This window comes from Hemiscyllium ocellatum, chromosome 21 (genome assembly GCF_020745735.1).
Source record: "Hemiscyllium ocellatum isolate sHemOce1 chromosome 21, sHemOce1.pat.X.cur, whole genome shotgun sequence".
In the NCBI taxonomy this organism is placed as follows: Eukaryota; Metazoa; Chordata; class Chondrichthyes; order Orectolobiformes; family Hemiscylliidae; genus Hemiscyllium; species Hemiscyllium ocellatum.
The window spans coordinates 64,568,162-64,586,766 of NC_083421.1; the positions used below are offsets into that span (position 1 = coordinate 64,568,162).

The 18,605-nt window shown below is 48.1% G+C and overlaps 2 protein-coding genes and 3 non-coding genes across 5 annotated transcripts; 4 read left to right on the plus strand and 1 right to left on the minus strand.

Moving 5' to 3' along the window:
* Positions 1–674: 674 nt before the first annotated feature.
* On the minus strand, positions 675–9,722 carry dnlz (DNL-type zinc finger). Its single transcript, XM_060841169.1, has 3 exons — positions 9,486–9,722; positions 6,764–6,903; positions 675–2,592 (listed from the first exon to the last, which is right to left on the minus strand). The coding sequence occupies exons 1-3, from the start codon at positions 9,687–9,689 to the stop codon at positions 2,436–2,438; spliced, it is 501 nt and encodes a 166-aa protein (XP_060697152.1). The 5' UTR covers positions 9,690–9,722; the 3' UTR covers positions 675–2,435.
* A 3,942-nt stretch (positions 9,723–13,664) lies between these two features.
* On the plus strand, positions 13,665–18,497 carry rpl7a (ribosomal protein L7a; the record flags this gene model as incomplete). The annotated part of the gene is made up of 7 exons (XM_060841236.1): positions 13,665–13,791; positions 14,528–14,677; positions 15,031–15,171; positions 15,377–15,456; positions 17,414–17,544; positions 17,914–17,983; positions 18,331–18,497. Coding segments are annotated over 7 exons (804 nt in total), but the record flags the coding sequence as incomplete, so codon positions are not given.
* On the plus strand, positions 14,886–14,958 carry LOC132826038 (small nucleolar RNA SNORD24). The gene has a single exon (XR_009645851.1). It is a non-coding gene; the product is annotated as a small nucleolar RNA SNORD24 (small nucleolar RNA).
* Positions 15,815–15,893, plus strand: LOC132826036 (small nucleolar RNA SNORD36). Its single transcript, XR_009645849.1, has one exon. It is a non-coding gene; the product is annotated as a small nucleolar RNA SNORD36 (small nucleolar RNA).
* LOC132826037 (small nucleolar RNA SNORD36) lies at positions 17,769–17,841 on the plus strand. Its single transcript, XR_009645850.1, has one exon. It is a non-coding gene; the product is annotated as a small nucleolar RNA SNORD36 (small nucleolar RNA).
* Positions 18,498–18,605: the final 108 nt, after the last annotated feature.

Here is an 18,605-nt window from a genome sequence, read left to right on the forward strand (position 1 = left end):
ACTACTTTGGCCAGTGCAGACATTACATCCTACACTCCCATAAGCCATTCTTCTTGGGAAAAAAAGGGTCTAAAAGTGGTAGTAGAGACATAAAGGAACGTGAGGGTACAGGTCCACAAATCATCAGTCTTTTGATAGTAAGCAACATGACTACTGGTTAAAAAAATATATTTTGTCAAAGCCTTTCATCATGGATGGCAGGTAGATTCTGATTGAGTGGAAGCACATCCATTGAGAGTGCACGAATTAAGGGTGATTGTTAATTGCCAGGCTTGGTTTAAACTTTTAACCAAGCAGGTTGACTTTTGATTGCCCTGAGAAAGTAACCAGAGAATACTGGTCACTTACTTTGTTGACTTGAAACAGGCACAGTGTGTGCATGTTCTTTCCACCTGCTAAGAACAGGGTCTGTGTATTAATATATGCAGCTTCCTACAAGGTGTTCCACACTGTCAACCAGTTCTTTGCATACTTGGAATTGTTCAGCATATGTTGTGTAACTGTATAATCACATCAAAGCGTTGGACACTGCTGCACTTGGAAATCTCACACTTAGTGATTTAGTGATTTGAATTGTATTAAGAAAATATTCATGCAATTGCTTAATTCAAATGTAGACTGGAGAGCATTTAGCCCACACCTTACCAGAAATCAAGTAAATAATAACAAAAATCTGTATCTCATGCACTCATTTATTCTAATCACAGATAGTACAGTAACAGTGTTCAAATGTTGACTCAATCAGCCATGTGGTCAAATTCCTCTATGTTCTCACCCTTCTTTCTCTCTGTAAACACTTCACTCCAAGACATCTGTACACTAATTCTGTTCCTTGTTCTGTTCTCTTGCTGATTTTAATAATTTTTCCATAACTCTTCACTCATCTTTCTATCTGAAAAAAAAACCCATCAATGAAGTCTTTTGTTGCCTGTCCTAATATCTCCTGTGGACCAGCATTGACACTGTTCCTGTGAAGCACAGAGGGATGTTTCCTATATTGAAAGTGCTATATAGATAATGCAGGCTGTTGTTTCTGTTGAAAATGGCGTACCTTGGTCAGCGTCACAAATTCACAGCTGATCTGGAGTCAGATGTTACACGGCATTACCGGGTTTTACAATTGACAGTTTGTATGATATAATTTATTCAAATTATAAGAGGAGTTGCAGATGGCGTTAAATCTAGATAAATGCGAGGTGCTGCACTTGGGAAAGGCAAATCAGGACAGGACTTATACACTTAATGGTAAGGTCCTGGGCAGCGTTACTGAACACAGAGACCTTGGAGTGCAGGGTCATAGCTCCTTGAAAGTGGAATTGCAGGTAGATAGGATAGTGAAGAAAGCGTTTGGTATGCTTTCCTTTATTAGACAGTGCACTGAGGAAAGGAGTTAGGAGGTCATGTTGTGGCTGTACAGGATATTGGTTAAGTCACTTAAGCAGTTCTGGTCTCCCTACTATAGAAAGGATGTTGTGAAACTTGAAAGGGTTCAGAAAAGATTTACAAGGATGTTGCCAGGGTTGGAGGATTTGAGCTACAGGGAGAGGCTGAATAGGCTGGGGCTACTTTCCCTGGAGTGTTGGAGGCTAAACCTTACATAGGTTTATAAAATTATGAGGGGCGTGGATAGGGTAAATATACAAGGTGTTTTCTCCAGGGTAGCAGAGGCCAAAACTAGAGGCCAAAGGTTTAAGATGAGAAGGAAAAAATTTGAAAGCGACCTAGGGGCAACTCTTTCACACGGAGGGTGGTGTGTGTATGGAATGAGCTGCCAGAGGAAGTGGTGGAGGCTGGTACAGTTACAACATTGAAAAGGCATCTGGATGGGTATATGAATAGGAAGGGTTTGGAGGGATATGGGCCAAGTGCTGGCAAATGGGACTAGATTTATTTAGGATATCTGCTTGGCATTGATGAGTTGGATCGAATGGTCTGTTTCCATGCTGTGCGTCTCTATGACTCTATCCAGAATCTGATAGTGAGAATATGGAAACTATCTAAACCTCTGAGATTAAGAAAGAGGTTTTGAAGTTCCTTGCTTTTGAAACTGTTACTGGATTAAAGTATTGACCTCCACCAGGTCAACCCCATAATGGTTCAATTATTTCAAAAACCTGGCTGCCTGCTGAGGAATTTCCAACACTGCTGACTGGACAGACTGATTGCCCAATATCCTGCTGTTAACCGGCTTCTCAAACAGGCATCTGGAATTGTAAAATCCTTCGCAATACATTTGAAAACACATTTCCCTGGCTTGGCTGCAATAACTGAGATTTGCATAGACTGCAACGGCAGAAATCAACTTTAGTTATTGCAATTTATCTGTATGATTTTATCTCTTGGTGGGACTTGCTCCCTCTAAACCAAAGGAATATGGCCTGCTCACAGCAGGATCACAATGACTGTTCTCTGTCACTTAAATCTTTCTGATTGGATTAGGATTTCGGTTGATCTCCAGAGTCCACAGCTTTGTTAGAATGGTCCCCCTCAGGTTCCTCACAGTTGGTTCCATTTGTGGTAATTTCCAGTGAACCATCGAAAACCACACGTTGAACCTTCTCACCCTTTGCAGCCAATATTTCTTCGATATTCCTGATGACACCAATGAAAAGAATATTTTAAGTTAAGAAAACACTATAAACATTTTAAAAATAATTAGATCCACAAGCAAAGCCCAAGAGCAAGTGTCTCCTCTAGGTGAAGTGGGGTGAAAGTGTGTGGATTTATTGGGACAGGCAGACTTCAGAATCTGTTTTAAAGTGATATATTCTGTGCTTGCCTAAATTTAGTACTTTTTATCATGTACATCATTAGCCAGGCGGAGTTGTTTGGTGAAGTCAGGATGTTTCTCTGGGGTTCAGACTGGAGGAGCTGGGAGACAAGACTGACGCTGTGCAGGTGGGTGTAAACACAGCGTGACGTGTTACACATGAAATTTATATAATGAACAGTTGGTATGACTCTGGCTATTGTAGTGACTGCTGAGACCATTCTGTTCAGGCACGGTGGTTCATGCACGCACCGACCAATTGCTGATGCCATTCCAAAGTGCTCAGGGTGAAAAATTGCCAATTTTAATTTACACATAATAGACAAAGCATGATGATATAAAATGGCAGCTTCTGCTGAGTGAGTCAGCTGATGTCATCACTCAGGCACGGTATCGATCAGTGAGGCTGTAATAAATGCGGAGCTGGGAATTTATTCTGGAAATAGTTGACAGGAGGTCTTGGTTGTCACTAATCAGAAGGCCATATCTGAATATCCAAAAACATCCCACTCCCTCCAAACAGTATCTGCCAGAGCCCTGCTCAGTATTCCCTCCCATCTCCTTTTGAAAGTTTCTGTTGTATCAGCTTCTACTGTCCTCTCAGGTACCACATTCCAGGTCACAATTCACTATCTGCAAAAAATTCTCATCTCCTTCTGGTACTTTTGCAAATGATCAGAAAACATGTCCTCTAGTTACCACTGCATGCCCTCTAGTTACCACTGCATTTACCAGAAGGACACAGGTTAGCACAATTGCAGATGTAAGCTTTTGTTCCTTGAGATATCATACTGAGAGTCAGCCCAACCTTGGCAATGGTACATCTTCCCTGTCATCAGCTTCTCGTAGGAGAACGTCAGGACTGCAGATGCTGGAGATCAGAGTCAAGATTAGAGTGGTACTGGAAAAGCACAGCAGGTCAGGCAGCATCCGAGGACCAGGAGAATCGACATTTCGGGCATCAGCCCTGCATCAGGAATGAGGCTGGTGGGCCGGGAGACTGAGAGATAAATGGGAGGGGGCTGGGGTTGGGGGGTATGAGAAAGCGATAGGTAGATGATGGTGAGGGAAAAGGTGACAGGTCAGAGAGGGGGTGGAGCAGGTAGATGGGAAAGTTGAAAGACAAGTCAGGAGGATGGTGTTGAGTTGGGATTTGTGACTGAGATTGTGTGGGGAACGGGGAAATGAGGAAACTGTTGAAATCCACGTTAATCCCGTGTGGTTGCAGGGTCCCAAGGTGGAAGATGAGGCCTTCTTCCTCCAGGCATTGGGGGTAGGGGTTTGGGAATGGAGGAGGCCCAGGACCTACATGTTCTTGACAGAGTGGAGGGGACATTAAAGTGTTCAGCCATGGGGGCGGTGGGATTGGTTGATGCGGATGCCCCAGAGATGTTTTCTGAAATGATACACAAGTAGGCGTCCTGTCTCCCCGATGTAAAGGAGACCACATCGGGTGCAACAGGAACAGTAGCTGACATTGGTGGAGGTACAGGTAAATTTCTGTCAGATGTGGAAGGATCCTTTGGGGCTTTAGACAGAGGTGAGGGAAGTGGTGTGAGCGCAGGGTTTGCACGTCCTACAGTGGCGGGGAAGGTGCCAGGAGTGGGGGTTGGGCTGGTGGGGAGCTTGGAGCTGACAAAGGAGTCACGGAGGGAATGGTCTCTTCGGAATGCTGATAGGGGTGGGGATGGAAATATGTTTCTGGTAGTGGGGTCTGTTTGTAGGTGGCAGAAGTGGCGGAGGATGATGTGATGTATGTGGAGGTTGGTGGGGTGAAAGGTGAGGACTGAGGGTTTCTGTCCTTGTTGCATTGGGAGGGGTGGGGTTTAAGGGCAGTGATGTGGGAAATGGAGGAGATGAGCTGGAGGGCATTGTTGACCACGTGGGAGGGGAAATTGCGATCTTGGAAGAAGGATGCCACCTGGGATTTTCTAAGATGGAACTGGTCATCTTGAGAATAGATCCAGCGGAGGCGGAGGAGTTGGGAATAAGGGATGGCATTTTTATAGGAGGTAGGGTGGGAATCGATGGGCTTGTAGTCGATGTCTGTGGTTAGTCGGTCGCTGGAGCTGGAGAGGTCCAGGAAGGGGAGGGAGGTGTCCGAGATGGTCCAGGTGAATTTGAGGTCGGGGTGAAAGGTGTTGGTGAAGTAGATGAACTGTTCAACCTCCTCGTGGGAGCTCAGGTAGCGCCAACACAGTCACTGATGTAGCGGAGGAACAGGTGGGGGTTGATGCCGATGTAGCTGTGGAAAATGGACTGTTCCACATACCAGACAAAAGGCAGGCATAGCTGGGGTCCATGCGGGTGCCCATGGCTACCCCTTTGGTTTGGAGGAAGTGGGAGGATTGGAAGGAGAAGTTGTTGAGGGTGAGGACCAATTCAGCCAGGTGGATGAGGGTGTCAGTGGAAGGGTACTGGTTGGGATGGAGAGGGAGGAAGAAATGGAGGGCTTGGAGTCCTTCGTCGTGGCAGATTGATGTGGACAGGGACTAGATGTCCGTGATGAAGGTGAGGCGTTGGGAGCTGGGGAAACGAAAATCTTGGAGGAGGTGAAGGGCCTGGGTGGTGTCCTGAATGTAGGTAGGGAGTTCCTGGACTAAGGGGGACAAGATGGTGTCAAGATATGCAGAGATGATTTCAGTGGGACAGGAACTGGCTGAGACAATGGATCCACCAAGGAAGTCAGGTTTGTGAATTTTTTGTAGGATGTATAAACGGGCTGTGTGGAGTTCACAGACAATGAAATTGGAAGCTGTGGAAGGGAGATCCCCAGAAGTGATGAGGTTGTGGATGATCTGGGAGATGATGGTTTGGTGATGGGAGGTGAGGCCGTGGTCAGTAGGAGGAGGTGAGGCCGTGGTCAGTAGGAGGAGGTGAGGACGTGGTCAGTAGGAGGAGGTGAGGCCGTGGTCAGTAGGAGGAGGTAAGGACGTGGTCAGTAGGAGGAGGTAAGGACGTGGTCAGTAGGAGGAGGTGAGGACATGGTCAGTAGGAGGAGGTGAGGACATGGTCAGTAGGAGGAGGTGAGGACATGGTCAGTAGGAGGAGGTAAGGACGTGGTCAGTAGGAGGAGGTGAGGCCGTGGTCAGTAGGAGGAGGTGAGGACATGGTCAGTAGGAGGAGGTGAGGACATGGTCAGTAGGAGGAGGTGAGGACATGGTCAGTAGGAGGAGGTGAGGCCGTGGTCAGTAGGAGGAGGTGAGGCCGTGGTCAGTAGGAGGAGGTGAGGCCGTGGTCAGTAGGAGGAGGTGAGGACGTGGTCAGTAGGAGGAGGTGAGGACGTGGTCAGTAGGAGGAGGTGAGGACGTGGTCAGTAGGAGGAGGTGAGGACGTGGTCAGTAGGAGGAGGTGTCTGCGAGTTGGCACCTGGCTTCAGCGGTGTTGAGTTCGGTGCGCCATTGTAGCTCCTTATAGTCATTTGGGTTGCTGCTACTTCAAACACAAACTGCATTGATATAGCACTTTTACTGTGATAGAAATGTGCCAAAATACTTCACAGGAGCATTATTATACTGAGACAAATGAAGTAATGTTGGGATGGATGCCCATGTTTGGTCAAAGATACATTGTAAGGAAAGTCTTGGAGGATGAAAGAGAAGAAGAGGCAGAGAATTTTAAGGAAGGAATTCCTGAGCTTATAGACCTGTTAGATAAAGGCACAGTCACTAATACAGAGCAATTAAAAATGGTGATACTGAAGAGACCAGAATTAAAGTAGGTTACAGTGGTGCAGTAACTTGGGGATGATAGGTAGGAATCCAAAACAAGGAGTTTTAAAATCGAAGCATTGCTCGAGGTTACAGACTATAGAGCAAGGGATGCAGGAATGGTACACTGGCAATGCTGGGGTCGAGGGGTATCAGGCACTGTTGGTAACTTCACTTACCGGCCTGACAGTCACACAGCAAAACTGGGGTCATTGTTAAATACAAGATAATTAAGTATAATTAAACTAATTAAATTAAGCAAAGGCATGATAAATGAGCTTACTTTTTCCCATCAAGGTCAGAAAACCATCCCAGATTGTCTGCTATGATATGGTGATTGCTACACCCAGGGCACTTCACAATGACCACTCCATTGTGATAGGCCAGTTTGGAGATCCTCTTCATAGATCTTGCTTGGCACACCTGAAAGAAGATAAAATGCTTATTTGTACAGAAAGACAGGGTAGCAATTCGGCTCCTTATGTTGCTTTCTGTCTAGTTCTATCCATCCCTCCTACACATTTTCAATTTTAATTCTTCTTTCTGGTAGCTAGTCCTCCCTGTTTGCACAGAACACAGAGCTCCGGCAAACAACCACAAAGTTTGTCGAGGTCACACAGCTAAGCACACCCCCGTTCAGGATTTGACACAAACTGCTTAGAGGTTGGAGCAAAATGTTCTGCTCCATTTGCCTTGAAATCATACTTGGCTCTTTGTCATTGTCAACAGGTTTTGGGTGGGTGGAAAACGTCTGTTTTCTAAAACACGAGGCATCACAGCAGTGTGGGATATATTGGCTGAATCAGTATGTCATTTACAATTTGTTATTTTCCGAAAGAGAAAATGCTGGAAAATCTCAGCAGGTCTGCAGCATCTGTAAGGAGAGAAAGGGTCAGTTAGACTCGAAACGTCAGCTCTTTTCTCTCCTTACAGATGCTGCCAGATCTGCTGAGATTTTCCAGCATTTTCTCTTTCGGTTTCAGATTCCAGCATCCGCAGTAATTTGATTTTATCTATTGTTATTTTCCATGTTTACCTAAATAACTCAAAGAAACCATATTTGTACCTGCATATACAGCTAGATACTGCAGTGCCTGTTAAACTGAGTCAAGCTGAATGTATTATATCCACTATGTTCTCGACCCAAACCCTGGTTATTAAAATCAAACAATACTCAGAGAAACCCAGAAGCATGTTGTCAGTCACAACCAAGAAATGGTGTCAAAGACTCCCAAAAGGAAAAGGAAAAGCTGCTATAAGGAGGAAGCCATGGTGGCCACTTTGCAAACAGCAAGATCCTGCAAACAGCATGATAGATAACCAGATATTCCGCTTTTAATTGTGTTGCTTCATCAAAAAAAAATTGTCCCCAGGACAATGAGGACAAATCTCCCGCTGTTATGGGATTCTTTACATCGAATCAAGAAGACAGATTGGATATTCTGTCCACAAGATGGCACCTCCAAAGCGCCCAAGCCCTCAGCATTGACCCTTTGACAGTGCGGCGCTCCCTCAGCACTGACCCTCCGATAATGCAGCACTCCCTCAGCACTGACCCTCTGACAGTGCAGCACTCCCTCAGCACTGACCGTCCGACAGTGCCCACTCCCTCAGCGCTGACCCTCCGAGAGGGCGGCACCCTCTCAGCACTGACCCTCTAACGGTGCGGCGCTCCCTCAGCACTGACCCTCCGATAATGCAGCACTCCCTTAGCACTGACCCTCCAACAGTGCAGCACTCCCTCAACACTGACCCTCCAATAGGGCGGCACTCCCTCAGTATTGACCCTTTGACAGTGCGGCGCTCCCTCAGCACTGACCCTCCGACAGTGCAGCATTCCCTCAACACTGACCCTCCAATAGGGCGGCACTCCCTCAGCACTGACCCTCTGACAGTGCAGCACTCCCTCAGCACTGACCGTCCGACAGTGCCCACTCCCTCAGCGCTGACCCTCCGAGAGGGCGGCACTCCCTCAGCGCTGACCCTCCGACAGTGCGGCACTCCCTCAGCACTGACCCTCCGACAGTGCGGCACTCCCTCAGCACTGACCCTCCGACAGTGCGGCATTCCCTCAGCACTGACCCTCCGACAGTGCGGCACTCCCTCAGCACTGACCTCCAACAGTGCGGCGCTACCTCAGCGCTGACCCTCCGACAGTGCGGCACTCCCTCAGCACTGACCCTCCGACAATGCGGAACTCCCTCAGCACTGACTCTCCGACAATGCGGAACTCCCTCAGCACTAACCCTCCGACGGTGAGGCGCTCCCTCAGCACATATCCTCCGACAGTGTGGCAATCCCTCAGCACTGACCCTCCGACAGTGTGGCACCCCCTCAGCACTGACTCACCGACAATGCGACATTCCCTCTGCACTGAGCCTCCGATTGTGCCCATTCCCTCAGCACTGACCCTCCGACAGTGCGGCTCCTACAGCACTGACTTTCCGACAGTGTGGCACTCCCCCAGCACTGACCCTCCGACAGTGCGGCATTCCCTCAGCACTGACCCTCCGACAGTGCGGCACTCCCTCAGCACTGACCCTCCGACAATGCGGAACTCCCTCAGCACTGACCCTCCGACAGTGCCCACTCCCTCAGCACTGACCCTTTTGATATTTGCTTTCATCCTGTGAAGCTCATTCTGTTGGTCTCCAATGGAGCCCAGTACCATGTGTCTATTTCCCATCCCTGACTGAGTCAGCCATATTGGTGTGGGACTGGAGTCACATGTAATCCAGACCAAGGAGATTTCCCTCCCGAAAGGGGCATTAAATGAAGCTGCTGAGTTTTTATGTGAATTGCTGGTGGTGACTTGGTCACTGAGTTGAGTTTTTACAGAAATTAGTCCAGTTTTTTTTACAAATATAACTGAAGTATCCGCAGGAGCAGTGGATCCCTGACCAAGTGAGAGTGTCTCCTCTCCCCCTGGAGGGGTTGGGGGGCTCTGGGGGATGTGAGGGGATTAGTCCCGGGGCCTGAAGCAGCTCCTGGAGCCGGGGCCTCACCTTGCAGGTGTACACCAGCTGGTAGTGGCTGGCGGCGGCGGCCTGGGCAAGACCTGTCCCCGGAGCCCACCGCCGGCCACCGCCGCCCGGAGAAACGAGGAATCCGCGGCTTGGAGACCACCCGCGTCCCGAGGCCGCCCCCAGCAGCCGGGGGACCGCGGCCGCCGCTCTCCCGAAGCGGCTGAACGCCAGGCCCAGGCTCATGGCGCGCAACTAGGCCGCAGCTCGGTCACCATGGAAACCGCCACCCGCACTTCCGGGTGGATGACGTCATGCCTGGAGGTTTTGGCGGGTTTCCCACTGGGTTAGTCTCGATCCAATGGGCCGAACGGACTCTGTGTGTTTTGTTTCAGATTTGTGGTAGTTTAGGGTAAAGCGTCTTGTTGTTGAATGAAGACGGATCGGTTTGATGTACTTGAGATTCAAGATTAAAAATAATTCAGAAACCTGTGATCATTTCTAATGCACAGATCAGAGTAAATGTGGTATTTATCTTGCCCGGTGTGAACTAAAGGCCTGGTGTTGGTGTGGACTGGGTTGGTCGGACTGAACTTCTGAACTTCATATGTTGGTTTTCTAATTCTTTTTCAGTAACGATTTGTACTGAAGAATCTGTAGCTTGGTCCTTATACCTGGGATGGAGCCATAAGTATTGATAAATAAACTTATCACTGTACTCCTTTGTGACAATAAAACTAATTCTAATGGCATTGTCCTAATGTCTAAACCAGACACCAGTAAAGGAGGGGAGGCACCTGCTGGAGGTGTACCACAGTATGCCTCTGACAAGAAGGATGTATGAATCCATGAGGAAAGGTGTCATCACTCTCATCTACAGTTACAAGTTGGTGCACAATTTCACTCCTGAATGCAGACTATAAAACCCTGTTTAAGGTGATCACCAACCAGGTCAGTTCTGTTCTGGGATTGGTGATCCGCCAAGACTAAACCTGAGCTGTACCGGGCAGTACCATCTCTGAGAGCCTCGTGCTTCTCAGGGATATGATCACCTATGTGCTGGACAGGGGGGTGGATACCTGCCTCATCAGCCTGAACCAGGAGAAGGCCTTTGACAGGATATTGTACACCGACACGTGGGACGTACTCTCCAAAATGGGCTTTGCGGACGGAATCCACAATTGATCAAACTGCTTTACACCAACATCGGGTGCGAATCTGAAAGCTTCCCGATCAGATCCGGAGTCAGGCAGGGCTGCCCTCTCTCCCTCCTTGTTTATATGTTGTATAGAGATCTTTTCTGAGTCCATCAGGAAGGATGTGAGACGAGAGGGAGGATTATTCCAGGCAGCAGAGACCTGCAGGTTAAAGCCTCCCTGTATATGGATGATGTTGCTGTTTTCTGCTCAGTCGCTGAGAATGAACAGATTCTTGAGCATCTGTCACCAGTTCAAACTGGCCTCGGGAGCCAAGGTAAATCAAGGCAAAAGCGAGGCCATGTTCTTTGGGAATTAGGCCGACCGATCCATTATCCTCTTCACTGTCAGGATGGATCACCTGAAGGTGCTGGCACTATAGTTTGGAGGGGCCTCTGTCTAGTTCATGTGCAAAATCTTGGGAGGAGCACATCGCTAAGCTGAGGTAGAACACTGCTCCCTCTCCTGTTCCAGGTAAAAAGCTGGTCATCAGGTGTGAGGAACTCTCTGTTGTTGTATGTGGTGCAGAACTGGCCCATTCCCTGCAGTCACCCAATTTGTCCACCACTTTCACTTCATTTGATGGTTGAAGATGAACCGTGTCTGCAGGGTCACTATGTACAAAACTCAGACTAAGTGGGGAGCAATGTACCCAATACCACCTTCATCCTGATGACCACCTTTGTGTGTGCATGGATCCTCGGTACACAAACACGTAGTGTCACTATGTACTAAGGTTCTACCTGTCCCTGGTGTTGCAAAGGCCTGTCCTCGGTGCCACAGAACACCTCAAGGAGTTGGACCGTTCCATATCATCGTGCTTCAGGGAGAAATTTACAAAGAAAAACACCTTTGACCACAATCCATCAGGAAGTGGTCAACATGTGGCATCCCAAGACCCTTCAGGAAACAGAGAGGGTCGCATGGTTCAGGTCATTTGGCTGAATGCCTCATCACCAGAACTTTCCAACAAGCACCAAGACATCGCTTGGCTTGTGGTGAGAAGGGCACTGCCTGTAAGATCCTTCATGCACATCCAGTCTCTGTCTGCCCTCGAAGCAACTGCAGTGGATAGAGGTAGCTGAGAAAGTGATAGGAGGATGAAGGTGATGGAAAATGTGATAGGTCAGAGGGGGCAGTGATGGAGGCTTGGGACTGAGATAATGTGGGAGGGAGGGCAAACGCGGAAGCTGTTGAAATCCACATTAATCCAGTGTGGTTGCAAGGTCCCAAGGCAGAAATACGAGGAGTTTTTCTCCAGGTGTCAGGTGGTAACAGGTTGGCGGTGGCCCTGGCCCACATCCTCATTCCTGATGAAGGGCCTATGCCTGAAACACTGACCCTCCTGCTCCTCAGATGCTGCCTGACCTGCTGTGCATCTCCAGCAACACTCTCATCTAGACTCTGATCTCCAGCATCTCCTTGTTGAAGGGGCAGCACTCTGAAAAGTTGTGATTTAAAATAAACCTGTTGGACTATACCCTGGTGACCTGTGACCTGTGACCATGTCAGTCCCTCACTATCCACCCCCAAAGGGGGAATCTGGGATGGCCTGCCCCTTTAAGTGGAGATCTCGCGGCGCTTGGATGACGTCACGCGGGAGTTGGCGAGGTTAAAGGTGAATCCCAGCAGCACCCGCGCTCTTTTTCCGCCATGGTGAGTTCTCTCTCGGTGTTATCCCGCTTCAGGCCCTGAGCCGTAATCCACTGCCATCCGCCTCCATGTCCACCACCCCGGCTCCTCTCCGCCCCCACCGCCATCCTCTGTTACTCTTCCACCCTGGCGCGCTTCCATTTCTAACCGTGACGGCCCTGGGAGCGAGGATGCGGGAGTTGATGGTCCCCGGATTCATCTGTATCGCGGGGCGGAGGCTGTGACCCTTCACTGGGGCAGGGGGGTTGAGGGAAAGGGAAGGCCCCGATATGAAGCTTCCCATCCCGAAAGAGGGGGAGCATTGAGACAGCAACCTACTGCATTTGTTTGGCGCCTGTGCGTGTGGTGCCCTGGAGCCGAGGTTGTTGTTGTTTAATTTGGGAGTTTGTGTGGATGGCAGGGATTGGGAGGGGTTTACTGTTGGGGCTGAGTGTCCTCGGGTGGGCTGGCACCTGGAAATGGAGAATTAGGGCCGAATGTCCAGCCGGAGTCTCTCTGTAAACACTCCATTCTGTCCTTGCATCCTGTCAGTATCCATTGCGCTACACAAATGCAGTCCTTGTCAGCAGTGACCTGACTCAGAGCAGAAAACCCGACTTGGCTGTGACTGCGGTCGAACTCCAAATTGTTAACAAGGCTCAACCTGATAAATGTAGGAGCAGTGGTTCCCCCGAGCCAGGCGGGAGACCTGGGTCATGGGCTGTAGTCTCGGAATGTGCTGCAGGCTTTGTTAGTTTAGGACTGAGTGAAATTGGGAATTCTGTACCTCACTGGGCAGTCATTAAGTTCAGAAATCACTGGGTTCCTGGATATTAAAGACCTCAAAAGGTAGTGTGCAAACACAGCCAGGATCTCATTTCATAGTGAAGTGAGCTAAAGGGGCCTATTCCTGTTTTTTTTTCTGGTGGGAACTGATAGTCAGATGGTGTCCAGGCTAATTGACAGGGATTTAAATTCCACTTCTCCACTTGCTGGAGTTTAAATTAATGAAATCTAGATTTGAAAGCTAATCTCACTAACTGTAATTGAATTTGTCATGTGTACTGAGGCACATTGCGACCAATACAGACAGGTCAGAGTTAAAGAATAATAGGTAAACAGTGGCAAAAACACAAGTATGGGCAATTGTTAACAGTTTTGAGTCCATTCAGTATTCTAACAACAGTAGAGTACAAACTGTTTTGAATCCAGCTGGTGCATGTGAATTAACTCATGGTTACCTGGTTTGGTGTGTGGCTCCAGAGATGCAGTAAAGAGGTTAATTCATAACTTGGCTCCTATAAGTGAAAGAATCTGCCTGGTCTGGGGTGGGGTGAAGCCTGGGCTCCTGGTGGACCTGTGCTGTGACCTTGCTAACCTGTGATTTCTGCTATTTCAGCCGAAAGGAAAGAAAGCCAAGGGGAAGAAGGTGGCCCCACCCCCTTCTGTCGTTAGGAAACATGAAGTTAAAAAGGTCGTGAACCCTCTGTTTGAGAAGAGACCCAAAAATTTTGGAATTGGTGAGTTCAGGGATTGATTTGTGCATCTTCATCTTCCAGTGAAGGTGTGTGTGGAAGTTGCATCAGCTTGTTCATGGTGAGGTTGCTGCTGGGTTGGGTTTGTCCTGGGAAGTGGCCTTTCCTGTGGTCAGCCTTGAGTTTTGTTTAATAATCGTTGTGGTGGTGCTGTAATTTGGAGATGGGCTTTTTCCATTTTGTTCATAGTCTTAAGATTTTGTAAAGGGACACTGATGTAAGCTAACAGCAGTGAGACTGCAGATGTTTTAGATTACTTAGTGTGGAAACGGGCCCTTTGGCCCAACAAGTCCACACTGACCCTGCGAAGAGCAACCCACCCAGACCCATTCCCCTACATTTACCTCTTCACCTAACACCACGGGCAATTTTAGCATGGCCAATTCACCTAACCTGCACACTTTTGGACTGTGGGAGGAAACCCACGCAGACACGGGGAGAATGTGCAAACTCCACACACAGTTGCTCGAGGCAGGAATTGAACCCTGTCCTCTGGCGCTGAGAGGCAGCAGTGCTAACCACTCTGCCACCATACAGCCCAATGTTAATGGGTCAAACCAAAATTGCTGGACTGCCCTGTAGTTTGTTCAGTTGACAAGCATTGGGCTTGACAGTAAATATTACAGGGAATTCAAACTGTCCCATAATGTATGTGAAACACTCTGGGATCTTAGTAAAGTGTGGCATTTCCTCAAAGTGCATTTATATCTTTTTCCTGTAGGTCAGGATATCCAACCGAAGAGGGACCTGACGCGGTTTGTGAAATGGCCTCGGTATGTGCGACTTCAACGTCAAAGGGCCATTCTGTACAAGCGCCTGAAGGTGCCTCCAGCAATTAACCAGTTCACTCAAGCCCTCGACAGGCAGACTGGTGCGTCTCAGACAGGGAGCTGTGAATGGGATTTGGGGGGCATTGTTGAAGATCATCCTGGTTGGTCTGGATCTAGGGGTTCCCAGTGCAGCGAGCTTGGATTCACTCTGGGATGTGGAGTGATTAGAGCCCTGTTTATCCTGCCTGGCATGGAGCTGCATGAGGCATTTATGGGTTAGGGAGGGAAGGAGCTTGGGATTCTGGAGATTGCATATGATGTGAACAGAATATTTGCTATCTGACAATAACTGATGACATTGTCCACCAAGATCGCTGATGCACTCCAGATTCCTGACACTGGGACACATACGTTTGAGTTGCAGTCCAAAGTAACACTGCTGTTGTCTTTCCAGCTACCCAGCTCTTCAAGCTGGCCCATAAATACCGGCCGGAGACAAAGCTGGAGAAGAAGCAGCGGCTGTTGGCCAGAGCCCAGCACAAGGCAGCTGGGAAGGCAGACGCTCCAACAAAGAGGCCAGCAGTTCTCCGAGCAGGTGAGTGCATTTCAGATTGTCAGCTTGAGGATAAGTGGTCTGCCTAAGAGCAGTTTTGTTGGTGTTTGTGAACTGACTACCCTGTGCTCTGCCTCTGGATTCAAGGGGACAGGAACCTGCTGCTTCAGGCTGGCTTTTCTCCAGAGGCTGCCCAGCTGGTTATGTTCTGGTTACATCACTGACTCTGTCCCTCTTCTGCTGGCAGGTGTGAACACTGTCACCTCTCTGGTGGAGAGTAAGAAAGCTCAGCTGGTGATTGTCGCACACGATGTCGATCCCATTGAGGTAAGAATGCAAAGGTACCCAGCACGAGTGAACCATTCCAAACCCTGAGCCGAACCTGCAACACTCCAGAGGACTCATTGACTAAGAGCTGAGGCCACCTCTTCAGCAAGGGCTTTTGTGCTCTTTCTAAATATTTCAGGGGAAAGCCACTTACCCCACGGGCAGATGTCCTTGTCACTGACTGTCCACCTTGTCCTGTCCTCCAGCACAGGAAGATCCTACTTCTCACCTTTTATGAACTGATGCAAAGAATGGACCTTGTGGACCAAGCTTAGAGTCTGCTTTGACCTTGATCCAAGGTCTTGTTTGTTCCCTTGTTCTCCTACCTGACTACTTTTCTCCCCTGGCCTGGATGATGTTGCAATGATGTTCTTGAATTTCTTCACCTGAAGCTCAACATGTAGAGCAAAAAAACGAGCTTTTTAACCCTGAGCAACATTCAGTGCCACTGCTAGGACATGGTTCAAGATCATATTGTGGATTGGAACTTAAACCCCTGCAGTCCTTCCCCCCCCCCCCACCCTGCCCCAGTTACCAGGGTATGTTTACATGTGGCTCCTGGTTAATGTGACATTCCCCTGTTCCAATTTGCACTTCATGGTTACACACAGAAGGACAGCTCCTGTGAAGCAGCAAATCACCTGCCGTACTCCCTGTCCTTTCCCTGCAAATCTTTTGTTTTTCATGTGATTTTCCAATTTTTCCTGATTGAATGCATGTTTCTCATTCCATTACTGCTTTTGTTCCTTAAATCCATTCCCTCCTGATTCTTGGTCCTGTGACTGTAACCATTTCCATCTCCCTGTCTATGCCCCTTGTGTTTTAGAGAATCGTAGTCGAGCAGCATGGAGACAGGCTCTTGGTCCAACGTGTTCATGCTGACCCCAAGTTTCATAAACCTATCTAGTCCCATTTGCCTACTTTAGACCCCTATCCCTCCAACCATTTCCTATTCATGTACTTGCTCAGAAGTCTTTTTTAAATGTTGTAACTACTTGCATTCACCACTTCCTCTAACAGTCATTCTACACACAAACCACTCAGGTTTTTTTTAAAAAACGTTGCCCCTAGTTTTTTTTTAATCTTTGTTTTCACCTTAAAAATATGCTCCCTAGGTGAGAACTCTCCACCTCCATCCGATCCTCCCCAATTTCTACCTCCAGTTACTCACTCATTCTTGGAACCATTCTTGAAGCTTTTCTGCATCTTCTCCAATGTCTTAACATCTCCTAAAGTGATCTGCCCAGAACTGGATGCATTCTCCAACTGAAACTGAACCAATATTATATATAGTCTGAATGTAACCTCGTGCTCTGTATTAATAAAACCTGTGATGCAGAGGATTTATAAACCACTGACATCTGTCATGAGTAATGCACGTATATATTCAGATCCTCCTTACAAGTGTACTCCTTTATACCTCTATTCTTCCTACCAAACAAATCACTAAATACTTTGTAAATTTCATTAGCCATTTGGTAACTCACTCTCCTCCATACTGTCAGTATTGTCATCTACATAGTTGACAGTGCTTCTAAGTTTTATTCCATCTCCAAATTTTGGAACTCTGTACAGCAGGGTCACAGTCATTAACATGATAACTGAGGCGCTAACAGGCCTAGAATTCCACTGGCGACTGTACTGCAGTCTAAGAAAAAGCTGTTTGCCATTTACTATTTGTCCCTCACCCGTTGTTCCTGAAGATAGTCGCCAGCCTGTCTTGTATTGTTGATCAAATGCCTTTTGAATACTTGTCCTCAACTGCTCAGACCAAGGTTCCAGTCTAAAACCATCACCTCCCTATCTTACTACCTTCCTTTAAGAATGTTTCATTCCTCTCCTTGGTAATCGATCCTAAAAGTTTTTGGTTTGAAGCACTTTTATATGGTAGGCTGATGCTGCTATAAAAGTGCGCACTTTTCACTGACTTCCTGTTTGTCACACCCCTGTCCCTCAGCTGGTTGTGTTCCTGCCTGCTCTCTGCCGGAAGATGGGGGTTCCTTACTGCATTGTCAAAGGCAAAGCCAGACTTGGGCGTCTTGTGCATCGAAAAACTGCCACCTGTCTTGCCCTGGCTCAGATCAACCCGTGAGTATCCTGTTTGCAGTCTGTGGGGAGGGGAAGATCAGCCAAATAAAGCTGCCCTTTGTCCAGGCCGATGTGGTGGCAAGGGGAAGTTGGTGCATGTGGGTTGCACCAGTTTTATTCCAGCTGGTGATAATTCAGCATCTGGGTGGTAATACTGGGGTTATGGCTGCTCAATCCTTGTTACAGGCTGCAGCTCTGGGAATTTCCATTGAATTGAACTAAATCTGCAATGATGTCAAATGAATTTCTTCACCTGAATGATCATGTGGCATTTTGAGCTTTTTAACCCTGAGCAGTTGGTTCACCTGATGACCAGTTCCTGACCTGTCTTGTCAGTGCAGTGAGTAATCGGTTTGGTTTTGTTTGCAGTGAGGATAAGGGAGCAATGGCCAAACTGATCGAGGCTGTGCGGACAAACTACAACGAGCGGTTTGATGAGGTATGATCCTGTTCACTTGAGGCTGTAGTCCCATTTGTCAAAGCAAGACAACACTGATTGGGTTGGGTGAAACACCACTGTAGTTCATAACAGATTGGGAGGGAGGTGTTCCGAATGTGCAGGGAACGTGGATACTGATTTGGATTCCCTCCGTGTCCTTGCTGAAACACGTTACCACTCCAGTGTGAGGAGTAGGTGTCTGTCTCCCTGAACCCAGAGGATGGGGTCATTAAGGGATCTTTTTTCTGCAGGTGAGGTGGGAGGGAGTTGTCAGCTCTCTGTGAAGGAACTGCTGATTATAGAGGCACTGCAGGGTTGTTGATCAGACATTTTCCTTTTTTTTTCAGATCCGGCGTCACTGGGGGGGTGGTATTCTGGGCCCCAAATCTGTGGCTCGGATTGCCAAGCTGGAGAAGGCCAAGGCTAAAGAACTGGCAACCAAACTGGGCTAACTCGAGGCCTACTCAGCTCGTTGTGTATATAAGGAACAGTAAAACTGATTATTTAAAAAAAATTGCCTCATTAATCTTTTTACACAGTAGTAGGAATGTAAATGTCCTGGAGTGGCAGGTGACTGACTCCACCCAGTGGAGTGTTATCTCAGATACCCATTGATTCCAGT